At 42.3% G+C, this 16,578-nt stretch overlaps 3 protein-coding genes across 7 annotated transcripts in view; 2 read left to right on the forward strand and 1 right to left on the reverse strand.

The window, feature by feature from the left end:
- Positions 1-1,457: 1,457 nt before the first annotated feature.
- Positions 1,458-4,803, reverse strand: tm6sf2a (transmembrane 6 superfamily member 2a). 3 transcript variants are annotated; one of them, XM_037459115.2, is made up of 11 exons: positions 4,568-4,803; positions 3,988-4,091; positions 3,815-3,912; positions 3,590-3,693; positions 3,415-3,497; positions 3,194-3,333; positions 2,975-3,076; positions 2,766-2,858; positions 2,549-2,668; positions 2,224-2,455; positions 1,458-2,124 (listed from the first exon to the last, which is right to left on the reverse strand). In XM_037459115.2, exons 1-10 carry the CDS (start codon positions 4,657-4,659, stop codon positions 2,246-2,248), a joined length of 1,146 nt encoding a protein of 381 aa, XP_037315012.1. In that variant the 5' UTR covers positions 4,660-4,803; the 3' UTR covers positions 1,458-2,124; positions 2,224-2,245. The 3 variants fall into 3 exon arrangements, with proteins under 3 accessions (XP_037315012.1, XP_037315013.1, XP_037315009.1); XM_037459116.2 differs by having other exon boundaries at positions 1,458-2,455; positions 3,209-3,333; XM_037459112.2 differs by having other exon boundaries at positions 1,458-2,455.
- A 132-nt stretch (positions 4,804-4,935) lies between these two features.
- LOC119209660 (uncharacterized) lies at positions 4,936-11,168 on the forward strand. Of its 3 annotated transcripts, none has more exons than XM_037459117.2 (5): positions 4,936-6,183; positions 6,723-6,863; positions 6,947-7,043; positions 8,732-10,342; positions 10,465-11,168. In XM_037459117.2, exons 4-5 carry the CDS (start codon positions 10,138-10,140, stop codon positions 10,698-10,700), a joined length of 441 nt encoding a protein of 146 aa, XP_037315014.2. In that variant the 5' UTR covers positions 4,936-6,183; positions 6,723-6,863; positions 6,947-7,043; positions 8,732-10,137; the 3' UTR covers positions 10,701-11,168. The 3 variants fall into 3 exon arrangements, with proteins under 3 accessions (XP_037315014.2, XP_037315016.2, XP_062413599.1); XM_062557615.1 differs by lacking the exon at positions 4,936-6,183 and having other exon boundaries at positions 6,317-6,863; positions 8,732-9,886; positions 10,073-10,342; XM_037459119.2 differs by lacking the exon at positions 6,723-6,863.
- A 1,287-nt stretch (positions 11,169-12,455) lies between these two features.
- The window catches only part of LOC119209825 (myomegalin-like), a 36,397-nt gene continuing 32,274 nt past the window's right edge, over positions 12,456-16,578 (forward strand). The window contains exons 1-3 of the mRNA XM_037459420.2: positions 12,456-12,886; positions 14,217-14,263; positions 14,348-14,415. Coding sequence (XP_037315317.2) covers positions 12,837-12,886; positions 14,217-14,263; positions 14,348-14,415 — 165 coding nt within the window. The 5' untranslated portion in view covers positions 12,456-12,836. The remainder of the gene's footprint in view (positions 12,887-14,216; positions 14,264-14,347; positions 14,416-16,578) is intronic.

Genomic DNA, 16,578 nt, shown 5'->3' on the forward strand with positions numbered 1-16,578 from the left:
GTGTATTGAGTGTATTGTGTAAAAAAAAGATATTTAACATATATAATATTACTTGTATTATTAGTAGGGCCGGGACTCGATTAAAAATATTAATCTAATTAATTCGAGGCTTTGTAATTAATTAATCGAAATTAATCGCATTTTAATTGCATAAATATTTGACCTGAGAACAATGAGAAGACATTTTTTCACATGGATTTTTATTTTTGTTCAATCAATTCCAGCAGACAAGTGTAGCAATAGCATATTTAGAAATATAGTACTTTCAGAAATTCAGGTAGCCTATAGGTAAGTAGACCTTCTGTAAACTAGGTTTTTTTAAGTAGACCAATACTTTGAAGTACATTCAGAACATTGGTTATTTTTTCAGACGTGGACTTAGTTACCCTGGTCCTTAAACCAGTGCAGTGTGGGTTGGGCTCGGAGTCGGGCTAACGTCCACGCTAGCTGCTAATTGTTTTGCGTTGAGGTGATACTTGAGGCTCGATGCGAATTCCTTGTTGCACAGCTTGCACACAACCATGCTCTTATCGACGCTTCCATCCGTGTGTTTATTATAATAAAATGTCCCATTCACGGGGCCAACCGACATGGTCTCGTCAGCGTCTTCGTTCATGTTCACTGTGGTTTGTTGTTGTCTGAAGTCAGGAACGCTAGTTGGTGCTCCAGTATAATCGGTCCTCCGAAACTCATCCAGTGAAAAATGTTTAATGTGTTCTTTTTTGTGTAATTAATTAATCTTAATTCACATTGTAATTAATTAATCGTAATTAACGCGCTAAAGTCCCGGCCCTAATTATTAGCTATTACATTATTTGGAAAACTTAGAGGTGTGAGGAATACATTTGCATTTCTTCATGTTCATTTAACAAAGAACCTCGCAATGGTATACTGCATATCAAAACTTAAGGTGTAATTTAATTGAATCTGTGTAGAGCTCAATATTCCAGAATATATGTTGTCTTAGAATGGGACACAATAACAGATCCATTTACCACTTTTATAGATTTTAAAGTTTTGTTATGACGTTTTCTGACGGTTACACATTGTTTGTGTATTGATTTGATAGATTTAAAACTAGTTTCACTTGATATTACTGTTTTGTTTGTATGTGTTGCGTGTAAATGAATACATTTAGAGAGAGATTAACTTTCAATCCAAACTAAATTTAACAGTGGTTATTCAACTCTGTTTGAACTGGATCTATAGGGACAGGATTTTTCTAGTTATTTAATTTTTTTAAAGGACGGCTTACCAACGTGTCATGTGATCATTGCGCAGTTGTCGCTTACCTAAATCCAGGGTTCACCCCTTATCAGTTTGACTAAAACAGAAGAGCGAAGTCGGCCAGCGGGTCAAACCTCTACGGCACCATCAAACACACACTTCATCTTAGACGCCGACACACATAATCTGTATCCTGTTGCAATAAATACAATTTTTTTTTAAAATCACAGGGCCAATTGAACGCTCCATTTTTATTTATTCTACGAAAGAATGTGGCAGACGGAACATTAAAAAACAACCATACAGACGCAGCACATCTAGAGCTGATCGATGAATCAATTAGTTGATGGACGGAACAAATTCCGATAATTAAATTGGATTGTATATAAAATTGTAAACAGAATATAGTTGGGTTTTTAAACTGCCCATCGGTCAAAACAAACAACGTGAAGATCTCATGTTGGTCTTTGGATCCACAAACATCTTACACAATATAAATGAAGGCACCAGTTGGAGTATTTTCTTCTTCAAATTCTCCTGATTAACTTCTTAACAAAGTTGTAGTTATTCAGCCTTTAACTCAGAAGAGCTTCTTTCAAAAAAGGTACTCAGTAATGGAACAAAGAAAACTGTCCATTTTAGATGAGTAGTTGTGGAGTAAATAGAAAGATTCCTAATGATGACGGTTACTTTCCTGTGGTGTTGCCAAGCGGTATAATCCTGTTTAAGAGTCTGGAAAGATACCAACTGGATATCTGCATGAGTCACCTGAAAGCTGATGTCAGTCCCAAACTCCAATCAGCAGCCCTCTTATCAGAGTCCAATGGTTCATGTAGGGAGTGCTGCTGCTGCTGCTACTTATTGTCCAGTCAAGTCTGAGTAATATTCTGGGATTTCCTTTGGGGGTTTTGTTGGAAAATGGGTATATTTTAGTTTGTGTGCAAAAGAGGGTCCGCAGAAATCATGAGCCTCGTCTCAGGGCGACGTATTCCTCACCCGTCCGGGGCTGGTGTGCGGTCTAGTTCCTCTTCTTGTCTTTGTCGGTCTGTCCCTCGGGAACAGGTTTCATGAAGTAAGTGGGACTGATGCGGCAGCGCAGGGCGAGCAGAACCGGCACAACAGCCAGCAGCACATTCAGGCTGATAACGGGCCACCATTTGTCTGCTGGGACTCGGTATGTGAAGGGAGTGCGGGAGTGCACAGAGGCTCCGATATGGCACCACTGGGTCTGAGAAAACGGCAGCAGGAAGTCCGCTTTAATGCGGCTTGTGGCTTTTTCAAGGAATATAAAACAACAGCAAAGACATAAAACACAAGTTACCTGAGCCATGGCCCCGGCAAAGAAGATGGTCCAATCCAACATCCAGGTGCATCCTGGCGTTTTCAGACCATAGGTGAAGACAGTCAGTAATGGCAGCCCATAGAACAAATACACGAGCATCTGCGGAAGTGATGCACACAAAAAAAGGAAATCAGCATTTTGAACCAGAGTATTGACTGCAACTTGTTTTATGTGGTGTGCTCTTCTCCAGACGAACCATAACCCTTGGAAAGCCAGCTGGGTCTTTGAGGTAGGGCTCATACTGGTAGATGTACGTGAAGCAGGCATCTAGAGGGCAGTCCAGCACCACCTGGGGCAGAGTGGCAGCAGTGCGTTATAGCATCCCTGCCCCCCATGTGACCCTCGGGTTCATTAAGAAGTAGAAATGTTGGACAGATATAAAAGCTTCCATGTGGTTTCACTCACAAAGCCTCTGAAAACGGAGAAGGCCATTGATGCAAGAAGCAGCACAGACAGAAGCAGGTCAACGGGTCGGGACAGCAGACCTTTCTTCTGCTCCACTGCAATCTAGTCGACAGAGGAAAAATCTCAGTAAATATTCCACGTCTCAGCACTTAAATGATGATTCAAGCTTAGGCTGATTGAATGTATGCATCTATGTTTCAGTTCTCCATAATAACATACCATAAACGTCTTTACCTGGTCTGCTGGAATGACTGGGATCTCTCTGTGTCGGCTGAAGAGCTGAGAAGCCGCCCAGAAAGGCACCAGAAAGAAGGGGATGTTCCTCCAAAAGGCAGGTCGAATGTTAGACCCGTATTTACCTGAACAGAAGAAGAACAGTAAAAGGACCAGGCGCAAACAACATGGAGGACGTGATGAATCAAACATAGGCAGGCTCTCACCAATGACCACTCCTGGGATGTGAACTATTTGATGGGCGATTGACGAGCCCGCCCACAGCAGCCCCAGGCTACGGTAGGACATCCTGCAGGGACAGAAAAAAAGACGGTTGTGTTCAGTTCGAGGACTCACTGAACACACAGCGGACGGGTTTCTGATGAGGATGCCACGGTTTACCCTTTAAACATGCGGTGGATGATGGTGAGGAAGAGGACCAAGTGAGCGACGCCTTCCCAGTAAGACATCATCACAGCGTAGGCGGAGCCTAGATGAGGCTCACCCTTAAGAAACGGCATCATATGATGAATTTTAACTTTACACAGAGTTTGAAATGCAACCGATCATTGAGAAGTGGGTTCAGGCAGAGGGGGGGAAGGCGTCGCTCGGCGCCGGTCCGCTTACCATCTTTAAGTAGAACGCCATGAAGCCAGAGATGAAGCCGTCCTGTTCTAAAGCATTGGTCAGGCCCACCACGCAGGTGAAGGAAAACGCTGCAAAGACTGAACACACACAATGAAATAACACCACACTTACTCTACCTGTAGATGCTCAAGTCTGTGTTTGTGTGGTTGTACCATAGAATAAGGGGTCCACTCTCATTTTGTTTGGCACAGAGATGAGAGTGATGATTAGAACAAATCCCAGGACGACCATTCCCATTCCAAGGACAGGAAGAGGTCTGAGGAGCGATGGTGGGAGATCATACACCAATTAGGAAAAATGATCATATCACGTAAATAACTCAGCCAATTGTATTACATAAGACTTTCATCAGAAAAGAGCAGGTGATATATTTGGGATGATGAGTTGACTGCAAAGCAATATCATTAACACATGAAACCTCCTCCATTTCCATTTTAGAAAGTTTCCCCCAGATTCAAAAGAGCTTGAATAGTAAAAAAAACAAAAACCTAAATCATGAATTCTTCTGAAAGTGCAACTACATGGATCAATTTGAATGGCTCCCCGGCCAATGATGAATATTGAGTCAGGATCTTGTTCTCCTGTGTTGGATTTAAGAAACGACAGCTTAAACCGGGGTTACCTCTAGTAACAAAATAAATGAAAAAGAATGTCCCCCAGGCCCCATTAAAAGCCTGTGAAGAAGCTTCTGTCCCTCTGTCTCTGCCCATGAGACACTGGATGGACACTTACTCCTGAAGCGCAGGCACGTTGTTCACGGCGTACAAAACGCCAGGAGCCAACAGAGAGAGGAGCAAAACGCAGACTTCCACCGGCGGCCTCATCGTTGACACGCTGTCGTTTTTTTCACTTGTTACAAACAAATGTGCACGTGGTGCACCGCTAAACACGCGTGTTGGTGGACAGAGACATGCTAGAAGCCGGTGTCCTCTTCGCTGGCCCTGGACGGAAAGGAGGTCGGTGAGAGTAAAGTGTCCTTGACACCGATCCGTGGTGCCTTTTAATCCGTGACGACACGCGCGCCCCCCCCCCTCCCTCCCCAATGCGTTGGCTCTCTCGTGGGTCCCAAAGTTCAACACAGGAGGAGTCACGTCTCACGAGAGCCACTTCAACGGGAGCTTGTGCAAAGGGCACGCGGTGGACTTTGCGCGTGATGTGCAAGCACTTGGGGGTATTTGTGGCTGCGATCGATTATGCTATCTAGAGGACGACTGCACCGGCCACGAGGAGCCCACTCAAAATGGGACGATCTGGTGTCATTCCCCGGGCAGTGAGCGCTTGTTCCCGACTGCCCCCTGGTGGAGGAATCGGGTTTACATGATTTTTATTGTGCCTGTTGGCATTTTTCCTCCACCGCCGTGCCTTTGCTTTCTAATTTGACCCAGTTGATGAACTGTTGGTAGATGGGTCTGTAAAAGTAAAACAAATGAGAGTCACGCTGCGCAATGTGTTGTCTGGACCCGATGGGCTCCACTGAGGAGCCATCTGTTCTGTTTGGGGAAAGATTAAGAACTCCTTCGTCTGATGTCTCCAGTCTTGATTAGTTTCTGGATTATATCTGAGAGAGAAAATAAAGTTCAGAGTAAGGATTATGTTTTTTTTTTTTTTCAGTGTTGTTTTAATACACATTACATTTCCGGCACAGTTTCTTCACAAATACCAGCTCATCCTGTTTTTGTTATTATTTTTTTTACTGCATATTGTAAAGAATGAGACACTTGTGGGTGTTCATTTGTAAAGTGGGCCTGTATCTAATGCAACTTCATCTTGGGTAACGTAGCGGCTGAAGAGGATTACGCTGCTGCTGCCGCCACGGAAACTTAGTGGCCGGTGGAATGAGAGACGAGAGAGGGGTGGGGAGTTGAGAGGAGAAACGGACTGAGAGGCGATTAAATCAGGACACACGGACAATCTTCGCCTACCCTGCAGACACAAGGGACACCAGTTTTTTGAGGTGACACAGATTGTTAAAAAGTCCTCCCAGTCTGCAGCAATGATGCACCCTTTGATCATTGCTATTGTGACTGTGAACACCTCTCTAACCATCGTCTATTGGGCCTTCATGCTGAGTGACGCTTACTTCAGGTGGCTGACAGAACCAGAAGACAAACCCAAGAAGGTGGTCACCCCAGCCTGAAAGAGCCACAGTCACTATGGACTAACTTCATTATTGGGTTACTGTTTTTGCGTAGTGAGCATCAGCCGTCCAGCTTCTAGTGCTTTCTGGGACGTCTGATTTAGCAACTGATCTGCTCTCTTTTTCACTTGGAGGGGACATTGAATCTTACTTCCATTTTTTTGCTGAACTGAATGGATCCTGCAATCAAAAGAGAAAGTCTGTTTTACAGGTAATGTCCAAGATTCATCTCAAACTTTAGTTCAGGAAAATAGAATAAATTGTGTGTTGCCTTGTCTGGTGATGGTGAATGAGCTGGTGAAAATGTAATATCCTTCTGGAGATGCTAAACAGAGGCTCGTGTTCTGCTTTGATATCTGCTGACTCAGATAATAGGTGTTGGCGGTGACAGCGACAGTGTCAAGCAAATCCTTCCATAGATTACTGAAGAGCACCTTGATGCTGTCACAGACAGCCTGGAATCTCCTGACCGTCTCATTCAGAAAGACATATTCAAAGACACCACACTGCTTCTTCGTTACCACCATTCCTCCCATTGCTTTTTTACTTCATCTGCTGATTTGTTTTCGGCAAGACTTGTTTTTCCAATTTATAATCTTTTTTTAAAATCTTTTTTACCCCCCAAAAACCTTTCAACTTTTACACAACATGACACACGTCTTCTATTACGGTCTGCACCCGGTCTCCTGGTTCATCATCTTTGCGAGTGTTGTCATCACCATCATAGAATGGCAGTTTCTTCTTTCTCAGTTTTGCAAAGTTCCCGAGCCACCAAAAGACAATAAATCTAAAGAGTAGAGGAGCAATCTACATCCCGAAGCTTCACCGAGAAGATCTGAGAGGAGGAGAGCTGGGTTTTGGATCACTGTCTACCTGCCTTCATCATTGATGGTGTTTTTTTTTGTTTGCTGTGATAGAGCCGTCACTTTTTTTGCATGACTTTAACTTTCTGGAATGTTTGTGGTTATTTCCAGAGCCGTTTCTGTACAACACGCCACGCCCATTTGGAAGTCCTTTCAATTTCCAGTCAAAGAAAAACATTTATGGAGCAGTTGAAGTCTTGGCTACAAGGTAAGGACTCATACAACCTCACCGTAACATCCTAATACTTCATAATTTCATCTAAATGAGTTCCTTTTAATTTAAATATTCCTCATTCTGTTTTCAAATGAGATCTGTTTGTACTTGATTGAGTTTCCTCCTCATTGGGATAGTTATTGGTTACATTTTTGGAATATAAGCATCTGCGCTGTCTTTAAGCAAGAAAAGAGCTATGAAAATAAAGTGTCAAAGTGAATTATGTGACAGGACATATACAGAATATAAAAGTAGACCTGCTGTGCATACACATTTCAAACCATGAGGTATTCCAAGTGATAAATAAACTAGGTTTACTTTAATTTATACATCTCTAAATAAACGTGTGTATGTATATATATATATATATATATATATGTATGCACGTTGGTCATGGAGGACCATAAGCCTCTTTGCTCGCTCACATCTCTAATCCCTACAGATGGAAAGCTGATATTGCCCTCGGACAGACTCAATCCTATTAACTCTGTCCCATATTCACCTCTCCATCTCACACTCCTCGCTCCCATGCAAGTTTGGCCGAGAGCCCCGATCCCTAAATAGTTGAAGAAGAAAAAATTGGTGCCCAGACAAAAGATTGGGACAGTTTGCACACTTAAGATTTCCCATTTTTCTTCCCTGTTAAGCTAGATTTTCTCAAGCACCATTTTGTGAGCTGTCACTCACAAGAAACCATGATCTCATTTCACAACCATCTGTCATGAATCCATCCTTCCCGCCTTTAGGAAATGTGTTAAAATCTCACTGACCACCCTCATCTCTGATGCCACCTTTCACAGTGCAGTAAAGAAGCTTGAATCTGCACGAAGACAGTAAATCACCCAGAGAAACACCCCCAAAGCTTCACCACGTTCCTCGATCTCACCATCATTTAAGGACAGTATCCACTTGTACAAAACAACTTTACCAAAGCAACACAAACCATGAACCAACAACCAGTTGTGTCCCCGAATGCCTCAGGAGGAGCTGTGCTTTTGAACCTCACGCAGCTGGTGTTGAAGCACAGGCAGCTCCTCCAGCTGTCCAGGACCAAGGAGGAGGTCTATTTTCTGGACTACATCCCGCCGGCGAGAGATGCTGTCACTCTGCCGCGCAATGTTTTATATGTCCTAGTCGGGGTGGTTTTGGTAATAGTGGCCACATACGCCATAGTGGGACATCTGATTAAAGATCTACTACATGACCTAGCAGGTAACCCCTGTCTGATGTGTCCTTCCCGTCACTCTCTCCACTCTGGTGTCTTTGAGTCCTTTTTTCCTCTTTGAGCTCTTGGGCCAAGGCTGCATGAGTGCTTTGCCTTTTTCCATGTTGTTTGATGACTCCCCTTCACATTAGCCCTGAGGTTTGTGTGACAAGATGTCAACCTCCCCAATAGTTTCTGTGGTGTATCATCAAGGTGATTAAAATGTGTGCTGATTAAGTAACACCTTAAAGGGGTACTCTGTGGATTTTTGATGGCACTTCCACAAAGTTGGGAGGCCAAACTATTTATTCCCCAAAACGCTGGATACTCCATTTCACATAATGGACTCGATGACGTTGTTTGCTCCATGAAAAGTTAACTGAAGTTCAAATGTTAAATTGAAGGAGTTCCCCTTAGAGGACATACTAATCTACAGAAAATAATGGACTTTCATTCTAACACATTTTCCTTCCAACAGACTGGATTCTTGGCCCCAAACCAGTCGGGGTTGATTCAGAGGAAGGGAGAGCAGAACTAGAAGAAGAACCCCGACTGAGTATTTGCAGTAAACTGTTGGAGAGAGACGGGCTGCAGATGGAAAAGGAGAATGGCGGCCCGCTGCCCGGGTTCTACCAGGGAGACGCAGGCTGCCATCAACCATCCATCCCTCCTCCACTGAGAAGCTCCATCTCTGCATCCTACCCTGCAGAGAAAAGAATGTCCATTTATAGTGTGACCTTCTCCTGCCCCATGACCCCGTATGCCACCTCCCTTTGAGTTTCCACTGCATGCATCCATACTAACGTATCTTTGTTTCATGTAAAACACAGTTATAGTTTATCCTCATTTTATTTGCTTTAACTTTTTATTTTAAATATATGTACACACGGTCCCATTATGTCATTCCAAATATATTACACTTTATTATTTTGTGCTGCAAACATTTCAAACAACATTTCAAGATGTGCATGTTCAGTAAAAATTAATTTGATTAAAAACGCTGATATTTCAATCTTATGACCTAGTATGCATGTATCTATAAGACTATATATGTATACTACATAAAAATATCAAGACGGCTCAGTAAAAGTGCATATATGTTGTATGTATGTCATTTCGCTGTATTTCCTTTACATACCAGTCAGACTTTCTTAACCTGCATTTTCTGTTTGTCACACGTGTTGCTGTAATGTGTCAGGTACGAACCAACAGGTCAGTTTGATCTGTTCTGGTGTTGGACTAAGCTTATCTCCAGTAAACAACTGAGTAAAACAAGAGTGCTGTTTTGTCTGGTCCTTTAATCCATCTTACCGTCCCCTAATACTTGCATATGAGAGGGGCCGTGACCTTGTTTGTCAATGTCATGGATTACTGTACATTAGTCATATCAAATACTGTTGGGTAAGGATGTAAGCTAAAGGTTTATAGATGGATAAATGGATATATAGATAGGTAGATGGATAGATAGATAGGCATCTAATAACGACACAACTGAAATCAATGTCCTTTACTTTACGTATCTTGTAAATACTCATTAGGAAAACCATGCTTCCTACGTCATTCCTCTGACCTTTTCTACCTCAAGCCTCTGCAGCCTAGTTTTCTTCTACGCTCCACAAGCAAACAGATACAGGTACTTTACTTAAGCTTTACTTGCTTATAATGTTGCAAGGAGTGTGAAGACACCCTGTCAATTGGAGGAGTGCTTCCGGCTACTCCGCAGTAATGTAGAGATTTTCATTCACATTCTGCATGCAAAACTTTAGTTGGAATTATAATGTATGCTGATCGTGTTACATCATGTGTTCTTTTGCTACAGCGATGACTCTGAGATATTAAGGGGATTCTCAGGCTGACAGCGGCTTCGAAGACTCTCAGTCCGCAATGGAGGTGATGGAGGACAACCTGAATGTCCGTTACGTGGAAGACGACGGGACGGTGTTGTTTGAGAGCTACATACCTCCCTCTCGGGATGCCATCCACCTGCCCACCTATGTCTTCTACCTGATCATAGCCGCCCTCGTCGTGATCGGTGTTCTTTATGCCATCATCGGTCACCTCATGAAGGACCTCATGCACGACTTTGCAGGTTTGTCGTAGCCTCCTGTCCCTGTCGTCCCTTTGAATGACTCAGAGTGTTTTTTACTAATGCGTAATTCATGGCTCTGAAGCTCTGAATGTAAACTCTTTTCCCGTCTCTCTGTTTCCCAGACTGGGTGTTTGGGGTGCAGCCCGAGGAAGTAGTGGTGAACTACTGCGAGGCCAAAGATAAGTTCCTGGCAGACTGGTGCCCAGAAACCTCCCCCGAACTAGAAGCGTTGGCCCGGGCCGAGGAGAACAAGATGTTTGACAAGGACACCATGAAAGCCCCCGCCATCTGGATCATCTCTGCAGAACCCAGGGGGAGCAGGTCGGGACCCCACGTGATCTTTGAGAAGAGGCACTGAGGGGAAAAAAGAAGATGCCATTAGATTAGAGACTTGTTGTTGAAGCAGCTGGATCTTCTGCATCTTGGTGTTACTCTACTGAGTTGTGCGGTGACTGAATGGCTGTAAGACGCTTTAAGGCCATTGTGTTGTGATGACACAGGCGTTTGTGTCTGGAGGAGCTGAGCCTCCGTGCACAGTGGTGTGATGAGGACATCTAGTGTGTGTCTGCTGTCATTGCAGCAGATTTGCAGTAATGCGCAATAATTCAAATGAAAGATATGAAGAAAATAGATTGAAGAAGCAAAAAATAAATAAATGTATGACAAAATGTTGTTTTAAAGGTTTAAGTTGGCCTTTTTGTGTGTAAATGACAGAAAACACACATGTCCATTTCTCTTCAGTAGTGCGGCTATGATAAGTGTTAGCAGAAAGTAGAACCCAATTTTAATAAACTCAGGTGGAAATTAATTTATGTGTGTATATATTCATATTAATGCACTCAGTAGTCAGGTGTCAACATAAGTTGTAAAAACACAACAGAAATGGTCGCTAAAATGTTTAATGTTGTTATTTGATCATATCTGAATTTGGTCACTTATTTAAATTAAACAGCAAGAACATTTTAAGGGCTGGGAATGATAATGTATTACTCAAAATACTAGAAATAAGCAAATGGGAAAAAAAGTTCTCATTTGAAACTGTACTTAGTATCTGTAAGAACATAGATTGATAAATAATAAGTTCCTTCATATCATACCACCACACGTGATGCTGTCTTCATGGTTATGTGAATGCAGATGTTTTAGTGTTGACAAAACATCTGCGTTTGTTGACAAAACACAAGGAAGTCAATGTGTAACAGAACTTTTACATATTTTTGCACTTTTATTAGCAAAATAAATGTATTCTCTGTTGCGTTCCCTCAAACAAGACTAACAAAGCTGTAGACTCACTCACGCCCTCCTGCTGTCGAGCAAATAATGACATGATTGTATTACCTTTGTCCCACCCGACCCCCCTCTTTCAGACTCAATGAGAACATCTACATCTAAAAAAGCATCTGAATATTAATGAAAAAAGCAACCCGATACAGATAACTGCTGAGTTTGAATCTGGCACAATCAGAGTGAAATTGGTTATTGGTGAAATCACATCAACAGTTAAGTGTAAAAGCATATTTTCAAGTCCTATGAACAACTCTTCTGTCTCAATGAAATTTGCCTAAAAAACAAGTTTGTTTTGTTTTTGAAAAACAATACTTTAGATTTTTGAAATTCATTTCCAAGCGTGTTGCAATAATTCTGTTAAACTTTTACGGGGTCATATTGCGATGCAACAGTACAAAGGTTCAAATGTTTATTAGGATTCAAAATAGTTGAAGGCTATTTTCATAAAGTTTCAATTTTCTGCTTTTCCCAAAAATGTGAGAAACTTATATGATAGCTTATCTTAGCCCAATAGTGGCAACTGTCCTTAAAACCCGTCTTCATAAACTCAATATATATTAATGATAATAACAAAAGTATGTAAATGAACATTCTGACTTTAAATCTTTGTTTAAGTCAAATAAGTCTATTCCTTCATTATTATTAATGAAACAGACGTAACATACATGACTTGTAATATAGTTGTTATATTGTGTTGTGCTTGATTAAAATAAACTGCAGCCTCTACCTCTTGGACTGGATTATTATTTGCCATTTGATGATGCATTGTGTTGCTGACCATTTGCATCGTGATAACTCCAAAGCGCTGCATCTTAAAGGAAATGCACCTGATTGAAGGATAATCAGACAGAAGGTCGTCATAAAGAAACACCACTACAATTCAGTCCGATCGGGAAACGTTACGTTCATTATTTCAAAGGATATTTCCCCCCTTTTGTCCGCTCGGGGCTCGGGCTGGTCGCACCGCGGGGGGCTCTGATTTGTGGGATGGGAGCTCTGTAACATCATCAGGGCGCGCCCCCCAACCCACAAACACACACACACACACACACACACACACACCCTCCGAACGTGAGCGGTGCAGCGCGCTCATTGACGTGTTCCCGTGTGGCTGTATTTCCCCTAAAACAATTATCCAGAGAAATGGACGCGTGATTGGAGGCACGCTTCCCGGCATGGATGCCCGCTGACTGAAGGAGCTGCCTTTATGGATTGGAGCTCATCGCCGCCGCAGCAAATCTGGGGACAGCCTGAGAGGTGAGGCGGCATTGTTTTTAGTCGATGGTGTTGCGGGGGGGTGACACCGCAGCGGAAGAGACCGTAGCGCTCGATGGGTCTTTGTGACAAAGCACCACCCGGGTCGGTAAACCTCTCAGTGTTGCAATGCGGTTATGTCCCGTCCCTTGTTGTATGCATGCTTCTAGTCGTAAAGCATCTGTACGTCCCTCGATGGCCCTCTGCGTGCTCCGTGGATCGCTGGATGCTGCTATTGAGGCCACCGGCGATATGAATTCAAACTTGGATGCCACATTGGATGTCTGTGTGTTTCGCAATGCATTCATAATAATATAATGAATGCACAAAGGACGTGCTTCTAAAGCTAATTTTGGCACAAATGGACTTGTATTGCACTAAGTACGCAAAGATTTAAAGGGCCTAAATGTGCATTTGGGCAACAGGGCCTGTGGGTCACCTGGGACACGCTTAATGAAGCAGGTCATGGAGTAACAAATAAGATTGAATGAATTTAATGCCCAACACAATGACTAAATGCATGCAAAAAAGCACCAAATACTGTATAAGAGTCAGCCTACTTACTATTGATTCAGACTGTGTTTGCAATCCCCCCCTGTTCAAATTTTCCATGAACTATGTGGTATTGTATGTAGGTTACTGCATCACCAAATCCCTCCCACATTCAGGAAGACCCACTATTATTATAAATGGACCATCCGACGGATGTTTGCACGGCCCGAGCAGCAACTCATACGGCAGTGCTATTGAGAAAGCCCGATGCAGCATGCGGACTATCCACAGGGTGAACTTGTAAACCGTCAGCATGCACCAACTGTCACACTTTGTGACGGTGCAGCTGTTGTAGGAATGTGGGAGCATCGGGCTCTGCGGTCCTGTTTCAGCAGTGGGAATGCTATTGTGACTTTGGTCAGCGCTCCCAGTGCCTTATTGTTGTTTACTTGTCAAGCACGCGGATCAATCCAGATTGAGGCATGAATAATCCCACTGATTGCAACAGTAAAGGTTTTGGTTGGTAGACATCGGGTAGGGCTAAGTGGCTTTGTTGAACTTTAACCCTTGGTGCCGCATCCTGTCCCACCTCTCCCTGCTGGGACTCCCTGGTGACCCCCAATTCCATAAAGAGGTGCAAATGGGATCATGCCGTTTCAGCGAAAAGATTTTGAGTGCCTTCTTTAATTTCCGGATGAGATTATACAAAGGCTCTTGCCTTTGTGTATAATATTCATAAATATTCTATAAATATAATAATAATAAATGTTGTAATCAATATGTTGTTTTTGTATAGTTTCTTACTCTTTATATCTCTCCATCTTTTTCGATCTGTGCACAGTGCTGTGGAAGACCAGACTTCATCCAAGATCCCAGGTCACATGACAGGTACATAGCTCTCATTTTAAAAGGAGGTTTGTTTAACATAATTTCACTAAGTAGTGATTAAAGGAATTTTGTCCCTCTGCTTAGATTTGTGTGGTGATGAAACAGACAACCCACCTCCTCTTCAGCTTCATACACTCAGGGAGTTTGAACAGGTAAGAGTCTTGACGTTGAATTGTTGATGAGCTCAGTATAAGTGAGTGTCCTTCACCATAATGCTCTAGTAGTGTGTAATAATACCGTAAACATGCTCTACCGTGCCCTATTGTGGCTTCTTATATTCCTACAAGATGAAATAAGCAGATTTGGTTTGCTTTGATGGGGTTTCCTCGCTATCAGATATCACTGTTTCAAATGTATGATGTTTTATGAATCATTACATCCAAATTCCCTGGAACATGTGATTAAACTGCTCTACGGGAAAGGAGAACACCAGAAACTGAGGATATGGAAAACCCCCTGAAGTCTCCTGGTGGTGAAAGTCTAAATCTGGGTACAGCGTGACCCACTTAAGGCTCTCAAACATGAAATGTGAATTAGAATAATATCAATCTATATTAAATTCTACTACTGCAGGATCTTTGTGTCTGATGCACCTCTAGGAGGCTTAATAAAGTGAAGAGATACTGCCAAACAATGTTCTCATTAATTGATCATTCTAAAACTGTTAATAATAATATAATGATAATAATGATACGTTGTTGTTCAATTTGCTGATTTTGATGGACTTGTCGGACGACATTTTTTAAAGTATCTCAGGAGCAGCATTACATTTTATGTGGCTATAATGCTTTTAATTACATTCTCAATATTTGCTTCATTTGCAATTGAAGAGGGAAACGTGGGTTTTGTTGCATCCACACACACCAGGGCTTATTGGATTAGTTGGGCTGGGCTTTAGAAATTTGGTTAGTAGCCAAACCCACCTTTCTAAATTCATAATTGAAGCTCAGGCATGATAATGTAATCAATGTCCTTATAATGTTGTTACTCTGTCATCACTTCACCAAATACTTCGAAAAACAGAAACCTCTCAATCAAGACTATCAAGTCTTTTGTACAAGTCTTAATACCAGGTTGTCTTCTAAAACACCCGGGCAGTATTTCATTGCCAACACACTTTCACTTAAATGCACCCCAGACGTAGACCAGATGGGAATAAAATTCAAGCCAACCATATGACTGAAAACCGACCACCAGTGGTAGTCCTTTAATGCCATTTTGGATGTGTGTCGAGCCTCTTTAAAACAGTAGGTGTCACCAACTAGTCACGAAGGCTAAAGATACTTTCTAAAAGTATTCAGAGCTGGAGATGGCTGCTTCAAAACAAACTAAACACATAATGCACACACATATTATCCACATTCACTCCTAGGTGCTTTTATTTGATGGAGAGCTGAAGTGTGAGTGTGTATGAGTTGGGTCACAGTTTACAAACACACACTTTGTGCATGATGTCATCTCTAATGTTGGGTGGAGACTCCGCTTAGCGCCCGTCCGTCTTTGCTCAGAATTGTTTAGCAACAGCGCGTAATGCGACACTTAAATAGGTTCACTCACTCGAAACAAGAACCAGTAATGACGTAATTCCCCTTGTATCATTAATGCAACTTAGACTTTACATTTTAAATGGAGCTTGGTAGATTTTGTCTTATTTTTCTGTTATTTTGCTTCTGTTCACTCGTGTCTCTGTGGGACATTCAGGGCATCAGCGCTCTGTAAGGTGCAGAACTTATTAATAGCACCGTGGCTCACAGCTCACAAATCTCCTATTTCAGCCAACTTCTCCCACCAGGGAACCACCTTTCTGATGCTGGTTAGCCTTTGTCGGAGCCGTTTCTGAACTTCACATAAGTGTTCAACTATTGTAGAGAAATTATGGGATGTTTCGTGATGCACCAAAGGTCAGATGATGTTGACAAATCCCCTTAAATAATGTTCATCCTTTTACTGTTTGTTTTATCAACACCAAAACTTACAGATCTTGAAGTTGCCATTGCTAATACCTCTAGTTTCACATCCAAACGTGAGCATCACTCATGTTTTTTCGTACCAAAATGACTGTGTTTATGAGAAGATTTTCTTCCTGACTAATCTCGACTATCTTCACTAGCTGGCTTAAGCTAGTTGAACATTTTTCGGTCTATTATTTGTAGCTGAACAGTAGTGGGTTTATCAGGTCGTTTTATTTCTCTGGAATGGTTGGCTGCTACTTCTTATTGAGACTCATTATTCTGAACCCAACTTCATTTCATAGCCAACCAAACCTGATGGAAAAAGAGAGAAAGTGATTGGCTGAAAGTGGTGTGTTATTGTAT

Source organism: Pungitius pungitius, chromosome 15, assembly GCF_949316345.1.
Source record: "Pungitius pungitius chromosome 15, fPunPun2.1, whole genome shotgun sequence".
NCBI lineage: Eukaryota > Metazoa > Chordata > Actinopteri > Perciformes > Gasterosteidae > Pungitius > Pungitius pungitius.

Coding starts and splice junctions, on each gene's coding strand:
- tm6sf2a (XM_037459115.2), bottom strand. CDS start 4,659: ATGAGGCCGCCGGTGGAAGTCTGCGTTTTGCTCCTCTCTCTGTTGGCT. Junction 3,334..3,414: donor CATCCCAGGAGTGGTCATTG/GTGAGAGCCTGC, acceptor TCTTCTGTTCAG/GTAAATACGGGTCTAACATT. Junction 3,077..3,193: donor ACCAGGTAAAGACGTTTATG/GTATGTTATTAT, acceptor TCTGTCGACTAG/ATTGCAGTGGAGCAGAAGAA.
- LOC119209660 (XM_037459117.2), top strand. CDS start 10,138: ATGGAGGTGATGGAGGACAACCTGAATGTCCGTTACGTGGAAGACGAC. Junction 10,343..10,464: donor CCTCATGCACGACTTTGCAG/GTTTGTCGTAGC, acceptor TCTGTTTCCCAG/ACTGGGTGTTTGGGGTGCAG.